At 42.7% G+C, this 8,499-nt stretch overlaps 1 protein-coding gene across 1 annotated transcript in view; it reads left to right on the top strand.

The window, feature by feature from the left end:
- The first annotated feature begins 1,744 nt into the window (after positions 1–1,744).
- Positions 1,745–8,499, top strand: part of LOC120030927 (cell adhesion molecule 4-like) — a 36,473-nt gene continuing 29,718 nt past the window's right edge. Inside the window, exon 1 of the mRNA XM_038976432.1 lies at positions 1,745–1,865. Within this exon, the coding sequence (XP_038832360.1) occupies positions 1,745–1,865 (121 nt within the window). The remainder of the gene's footprint in view (positions 1,866–8,499) is intronic.

Here is an 8,499-nt window from a genome sequence, read left to right as displayed (position 1 = left end):
TGATGGCAAAAAACAACATTTGAGAGTGCGCTGACCCTGGTGCTAGAGGGGGTACACAGCTGGAGGTTGAATGTTTGAAGGGGTACGGGACTATAAAAAGTTTGGGAACCACTGCCCTAGAGGCACCAATTCATCCAATAAGAGCTTTGGAGATTATTCCACAAGTAATGTGCAAAACAACAAACTTTCATGCCATACTTAAAACCAATAATACAGTGGCACAGGAAGAATAAGCAATATTGTCATACTGTACAGTGCTCTACCTTGTGACATTACACAAGGAGACTGTGGATCAAACTGTATAGCAGTATGAAATTTGTAAAACAGTTGGTGAAGTAGAATTTCCATGATAGACAGTGAATAATCTAGATATATACTGCATGTGATGTTGATCTCCCCTGAGGATATTACACTGTAGAGAGAATAAAGTAGATGTCACACGTCTAAATCTTGATTTATGACCCTATGTCCTGCTGAAGGATGCATGCCCATATTTGGGCTTCCGGTCAGGACATCCTGGTGGTTAGGTGGGGGCGGGGGGTGAGTAAGTGACCAGGTGTCAGGTCAACCGTCAAAAGCATGATTTATGACCCTATGTAATGATTTATGACCCTATGTCCTGTAGAAGGGTGCATGCCCATATTTGGGCTTCAGGTCAGGACATCCTGGTGGTTAGGGGGGTCGGGGTGGGGTGAGTAAGTGACCAGGTGTCAGGTCAACCTGTTACTGTTTCTCACGGTTTGGGGGGTTAATGAACATTTCAAAGAGGATGACCCCACACCCCCCCTATTTTATTGCCCTCATGGGGTTGTTGTCTATGAAACACGAATGTCAAAGCATTGGTCCGGCCTCCACCTTATAAAGCCCCAGAACAATACATGTTTAAGACTGTACAAGATCTTAAAAATAACCATGGATTTTGTGATCAGTGACAAAGCAGTGATGACTGTAACAACTGAAGCGGGCCCTCGGTTGGTCCATAGAGCAAGGGCAAAGTATCAACCCGAAATATATGATGCGCCAAAAAAGCGTTTTTTAAATGTGTATAGAACCCAAATACCTCCCGCAAATGCGGTGAAAGATCAAGTGTTGATGTCTAATGGACAGCTGTGGGGGTATCGGTTTGATTACCTGGCCTGTAGAGTGACCCTCTATACTGTCGCTGAAGGAGAAGAATATACAGACCAGACTGTAGGAGTGGATTATGGTGTTGAAGACTGGTCGGTTTTTCGCAAGGTTGTGTGTCCTGAACTGGGCCTTATCACCAAGGGGTATAGTGTGTTCACTGGCTACGAGACCCGTTGGGAAGGTACCCCTGACTCCTCAGGAAGAATATTTCACAGGGTGAAAATACAAAGACAGAATGGACGTCCCTGTGGCTGCGTGGAGTTCTATATCGGCACCGAGGAAATCCGAAACCAAAACCTCAGGGAGGGGGGCCTGACTGGGGATTCCAGGCTGCGTATGCTTATTCCTTTTAAAAGTTGGGATGTAATGGAATTGAACATGTTGCAGGTGTTGGATGCTCTCTTTGTACAGAGCCTACAGCGGCAGAGCCTTGTTCATTTAAAGAAGTGCATAATATATACGAATCGTGAAGATTACGTTTCAAAAGAGGCTCAAGAAGATACCTCTTCAGAAGAAAACTAAGTACGCGGCCTCGGTTAACCACGCCCCGATACCCAAAGGCGTGGTTTTACAATAAAAGGAAAAAAGCAGCCTGTTCTTCATTTCATCATAGACCATGGATATCCCTAGCTTCTACGAGGACTCAGCTACGTCATGGGGGCCCGACACTAAGGACTCTATGCCTCGCAGCCCTACACTCTACTCCCCCCTGGCAAGACCCTCGACACCCCCTACATGTACCCAGCCTGAGGATGTGTTTGATGGGGTTGCCAGTACTATTTTTGTGGATACAATCAAGGCCTCTGTAGCTACACTTTTAGACGTGGTGATTGGAGACTATATAAGAGAAAAATGCATCGGCTGTGAGATCAATCACCCCAGCCAGCGTCGTCATCCTTGCCTATACGACCCTCCTAGATACTACTTTTTCAACCATTTTGAGGAGCTGGTGAAAAGACTGTGGTCCTGCCGGTTTATACCAGCGCTGGTCATCGCCCTGGAGTCTATGGGTCTTGTGCCGTCTATCCCTAGAGTTTACGGGGTAACCGAGGCCTTCCTACATGAACTGAAGGAGGCAATCTTCATCCACGAGAAACTCAAAGAAATCCGACACACCCTGGTGGACGACAACAAATACCGGGAAGCTGTGGTGGCTGATGTGATGCTTTTCTGGCTCAATAAATCCCAAGAGACCGAGTGACATTTTGTTATTTAGACGTAAAGCTATGGGTAACTATGTGTCTACGATGTTGGAGCGAATAAATAAATTTTTTCTTTTGAGAGACCTTACAAATGTTATGCATCAGATTATTGAAAATAAAGTGAACAATGTATCGTTCTACACGACACACAATACCTGGGCTAATGTAGAGCGTTTGCTGAAAATGGAACAAATCATGAATCATGTACGACATACGGGGGAGAGTATGCAATGGACACAAATGGTATCAAGAATTGTTGATGATTCTGAAGAACTAGAAATAACTTTGGCTAAGATTTTACATTATTTGTTTGAACCACCATTTAATGTGAACGTGTATCATATTTGTTGTTTATATACTTATATATCCGACGTGTGTGTTTTAAAAATTCAGCGACACAAACCTGTAAATCTAAACCAAATATATAGGTTGTTGCATGCTGTGATTGTTGAGAAAACTGGGACGTGTATCTTGCAACAAATCCTGAATTGGCTGTATACGTAATACTTGGTCTTAAAAAATAAAAATTCTCAAACTGAAATGTTGTCGTTATTTGAAAGTGGCTCATTAACGTTATTGGCCCTCAGAGAGGCAAGAAGGATGGCTGAACAGCTGTTGAAAAACATTTATTATAATCCCGCTAACCCCGGGTCTTATGGGGGTAAAGAGCGTTTACAGAGAGCTATAGCCGAAGAAACAGGTAGCCTGTTAAGCGATGCTAAAGTGAATGAGTGGTTATCAGAGCAGGATGCCTATACTCTCCATAAACCTGTAAGAAAACAATTTCCAAGAAATAGAGTTTTTTCTACGCATCCCTTGGCCCAATTTCAGGCGGATCTATGTGACATGCAGGCCCTTGCCGATAAAAATGATGGAAATCGCTACATGCTAACGGTTATAGATATTTTCTCTAAAGTAGCCTTTGTAAGGGTGTTAAAAAATAAGAGCGGGGCCGAGGTAACCCGGGCCTTTGACTCAATCTTGAAGGCCCGAGGCGCACCCAAGAAAGTGCAGACTGATGGCGGAAAATAATTTTTTAATAAGACATTTCAGAAGCTCATGAAGAAGCATAATATAATACATTTTGCTACAGGCTCGGATTTGAAAGCTTCAGTTGTGGAACGCTTTAACAGAACTTTGAAGGAGCGGATGTGGAGATATTTTACAGCTCACAACACACATAGATATATCGATATAGTTCCTGATTTAGTACAGGGTTACAACAACAGCTACCATAAGAGTATACGTATGAAGCCTTCGCAGGTGTCTTCTGAAAACTCTTTTCAAGTCTTTAAAAATCTGTATGGTTTGTTCCCCCTTCGCCGTAAGAATTTTTTTTACTTTAAATTCAACGTGGGTGACTTGGTGCGTATATCTAAGTTGAGGGGTGTTTTCGACAAAAAATATGAGCAAGGTTACAGCGATGAGTTGTTTACCGTTACAGAATGTCTGCCACGCATACCCCCGGTCTACAAGTTAAAAGATTATGACGGGGAGCTTATAGAGGGATCTTTTTATGAGAAGGAATTACAGAAGGTCCAGTTGGGTAAAGACAAAGTCTTTCAAACGTGGAGGAGATTCTAGATCAGAAGAGAAAAAGGGTCAAAAATGGTTGCTGGTCCACTGGAAAAACTGGCCCCAAAAGTTCAACAGTGGGTATTGGAGCACGATATGGTTGAGGCAGCTGGGGTTAACTTAAACCCTAATGCATGATAACTAGCTCATCATTCTCGTGTACACAGGAGTGCATCATGGAACACAGCGGCTTCTACCTGCCTCTCCCCAGTAATGCGTCTGCACATATATTCGTAATAATCAGAGTTCGAATTATACAACCAATTTTCCAAAGCCTATAGAGTTATCAGAGGCTTGGAAGGTAGTCTCAGCGAGATTACATACCCCCATATTTGGTATAATATCAAAGATAAGGACCGTGTTTTTATTGCAAAAAGTTATCGGAACCTGCGAAACTTATTAAGCTTAAAAAAGGTTTCTATAGAACCGTCGACAGGATCGTCTCAAGTTGATGAACACCTAACCCTGAACAGGATGGAAATATTCCTATTCTACAACCCTATCCATAAAAGGATACAAATCTCAGGGCCTGCTAACGGTGGTATAAAGACCAGCGGTAATTTAGCCTACATGTTGGGATGGCCCCATAAATGGACGTATGTGAACGATAAATTATTCCCATTCCTGCGGATATCCATGCTGGATTTTACAACATATTTGTGTATACCGACATCATAACCTATCAAAGGGTCGGAGACAGTTGTGTGCCCCTCCTGAGAACAGTTCATATAGACGGAAAGGATGGCGATATAGTCACTGTTACCTACGACAAGACACACTACGTACCTATAAGCAAGAAATATATTGAAAACATTCTGGTTGAGCTTAAAACGGATCAGAACGAAAACATTGAATTTACTTATGGTAAAACGATTGTAAAACTACACTTTAGACCCACCAAAACCTCTACATATATAATATTTGTATTATATTTATAACATAATACAAATAAAGGGTTATGGCACCATCATCTCGACCCTAACCGTTATGTTTCATACTATGTGGATCAAGTTGGTAATGGACTACCAGGGTATCATGGAGCACCGACAATGTACGGTGCTGGGATAGGAGGTATATTCCGTAACCTCTTCAGGATGGTTTTACCTTTTATGAAGAGAGGCTTCAGCATAGCCAAACCACATTTAAAATCACGGGCTAAAATATAGTAAGTGAGGTTGTAGCAAATGCTATGACCCGCAGGGCGTCACCAGAGGTGGAGCATCAAGAAGGCTCGGGGCTTATGATATTGTCTCGAAGGCCAAAAAAGAGACCCCCCAGGTTTAAGACGCAAGCCTGCACCTAAAAAGCGGAGGTTAACTGTTAAAAGAACCTCAGTAAGTCAAAACGGGGTAAAGGGAGGAGGTCTGGACCAAAAACGACAAAAGAATACTAGGAAGTATTTTCTAAAAGAATAATTGACATGGCTCTTTTACACCGTATGTCCTCTGAAGCTATAAAGACAGAACTCGATCTTTTCACGGCCCGTTAACGCAGCATTCATAGATAGGTCCAGTTATGTGGAGATAGCCCCCCTCTCGGCTATTACCGATAACGGGCCTATCGAATTTTTCATACCAGGCCACGATGACAACTATCTGGACCTCAACAACACCTTGGTGCATTTACGTCTAAAAGTGACCAAAAGAGATGGCACAATATTGCAGGCATGCCAAAGTGAGTCTCTTAATTACCCCTTGGCCACCATCTTCTCCAAGTGGACGTGACTTTGGGTGAACGCCTAATCAGTCAAACAGCGCCACATACCTTATAGCCATCATGGAGTGTTTACTAAACTACTCCGAAGACACTCTCAAACACAATTTGCGCCGGGCTGTTTAGCAAGGATACTGCAGAGTCTCTATGGAATCGACAGACCCTTCCACCGGGGCAAACAAAGGACTGGCGGCACGCGCTCGCTACTGCGCCGAATCTCGAGAGTTTCATTTGCTAGGCCCTATACACTCTGACATTTTCTTTCAAGAACGGTTACTCTTAAATTCGTTGATTTAAGATTAAAATTAACCGGGCCAAGGATGAGTTTTGCCTGATGTCTCCCCAAGACGGGGATTTTAGTTTGAAAGTGTTGGGGCCACCCTTTTATTAAAAAAGTGTCTGTATCTCCGGCAGTACGTCTGGGTCACTCCCATGCTTTGATGAAAGGAAATGCCCTTTACCCTCTCCAAAGAATTACCATGAAAACCTTTAGCATACCTGTGGGCAGTAGAATCTGCAGTCAAGAAAACCTATTTCTAGGCCCTTTACCTAGATATGTGGTTATAGGTCTGGTTGATCACGCCTCTAATACGGGCAGTTTAGATAAAAACCCATTTAATTTTCAACACTTCAATGCAGAGTATGTAGCTCTCTGTCAGGACGGACGTCAGGTCCCTGCTAAGGCTTTCCAACCACAATTTAATAACAACATATCTGTGCGAGAATTTTACAATCTATTCCTGGCTACAGGGCGACATCTAAAAGATCTCTCTTTACCTATAGACAGAAATGATTTTGCAGAGGGTTACACATTGTATGCTTTCATTTATCACCTGACGATGACACCTCAGGAAATCTGTCTGTGTTGTCCATGGTAACCTCGGCTTGAAATGCTGTTCCGTACACCTTTAGCCTGTACAGTTCGCATGATTGTTTACGCATGCTCGATTAATCTTGGAAGTGAATGCCCGAAGACAGGTCTTAGTGGATTATTATTAAGGACCTTTGAGCAAGACATGATTACCCAAGAGTTGGACGGGCTCATGAGCCGCTTGATTGGAAAAACATTTTGTGGAGTGTTGGCTTGTGATGAATTACCTATTGAGAATGGCCTGAGAGGCGCCATTTTATTGTCAATACCCATCCTAAACACATGCCTGGTGAACATTGGCTAGCTATGACCTTAGAAGAGGAAGGTGAAAAAAATCTCAACTTTTTTTGATTCCTAGGGCTTTCCCCCCGGTTTTTCACATTTCCCTAAATCTATTAAAGATTTTTTGACCTTAAACGGTTCAAAGATCTACTACAGCTCAACACAGTGCAAGATAACCTTTCCACTACATGCGGTCAACACTGTGTATTCTATCTGTGCCAGAGGTCCGGGGAGTTTCTTTTGACGATGTTATGTCTCTTTATAAGGATGATTTAAGAAGTAATGATACCCTGGTATCTTGTTTTGTTAGAAAATATCAAAAGTGTTCAAATGTGTGTCCTTTAAGACCGTGTAATCAAGGCGTATGCTCACGTCATATGTTTCAAGAATGCCACAAATGTTAAATTGTTTATTTTTCAAATAAAAATTTATTGAATTTAATCATAGTCATTCAAAAATCTTTTTCAAAAGTCTAACCACACCGAGAGATCGGGATTAGGAAAAGGTCCTGAGATGTTCATGGGAGTAAATGAGTTATCATCATCCCTTTCATAGGGGGGCGGGTCGTTGTGTGATCTTTAGGGTGCTGTATCTCGTTGAAGGTTTTTGTTTTAAAAGCTTGAATCTGTTGACGAAGCTTATGGTTGGTACACCCGAGAGGGAAGTTGAGGATTGCCAGGGCCTTAAGAAACTGACGCCAGCCGGGAGGCCTTCTGTCATCAGCAACCTTGTGGGAGCCGTGGTACTTTAAGCAAGTCAGCATATGTGAACCCCTGACAACAGAGCCCTGAAGATAAACTCTCCAGAGTCGTTCCAAGCAGCTATCCCCTTTGAGTCTTTTATCTTGTTCATAATGTATTTAACATTCTTCCTGTTACTAACGGCACATGGTCAGGAGGTCATGCATAACTTTATCTTCAAATGGCATTTGAGCTTCACAGACATTGATGTCTCAATAGGTAAGATCGCAGGTACAGGCCTTACAGGGGCCTGCTAGCGCTAGGTTCGACATCTGTTAAAGGGTCCGGTAGGGAAGGGTTAAATGTTAGTCTCTCTCTCCCCTTGTTTTACCAGAGTCAATACCTTTGCATTAGGTTTGTGTATTTTTGAATCTTATCATAGGGGTTCAATCCTTTTCGGTTCAAAATATCCTTCATGGCCGTATCCAAATCATTTTCAGCTGTTTGTCGGATACCTTCAGGACCATGCATTTGTTTTTTAAGTCTATCCAACTCTTGTTGAGGCACCAGTACATTTTATTGGCCATCACAACCGGTGTTCACCCCCACGTCGGGCCGCAATAGGCTGGTGATGAAGGGCACGGCTATACTTAGTAAAGGCAGCAGAAAACCCCCGACTGTTGTATCTATGTCTTTTCTTTTGAAGACTGCCCTTTTATTGGCAAAGAGTTTGATCGAGGTCTTTTGTCTCTTTAATTTTTTCAGTTGGTTCAGGGTGAGTGGAATGCGTCCTTTGAGAAGATTCAAAGCAATCTCACATAGGGCTATATAGATCTGAGAACAGCGACCCAAGATGGCCTTCCGTTCTTTGCTGTAGACCCAACTAGCCTTCTCAATAGGGGCAGGTTTCTTTTTAAACGCAGAGACATAGCGTTTACTTTTTAGGAAGGTATGCAGCGGCCCCTCCCACGAAACAGACCTGTACGTAGCCTAAGTGTTCTGGAGTATTTGCTTTTAAATCACCACATTAAATAAGAAATGGCTCTTT

Source organism: Salvelinus namaycush, chromosome 37, assembly GCF_016432855.1.
Source record: "Salvelinus namaycush isolate Seneca chromosome 37, SaNama_1.0, whole genome shotgun sequence".
NCBI lineage: Eukaryota > Metazoa > Chordata > Actinopteri > Salmoniformes > Salmonidae > Salvelinus > Salvelinus namaycush.
The sequence above is the reverse complement of the archived record's forward strand: the minus strand, read 5'-3'. Positions and strand labels throughout refer to the sequence as shown.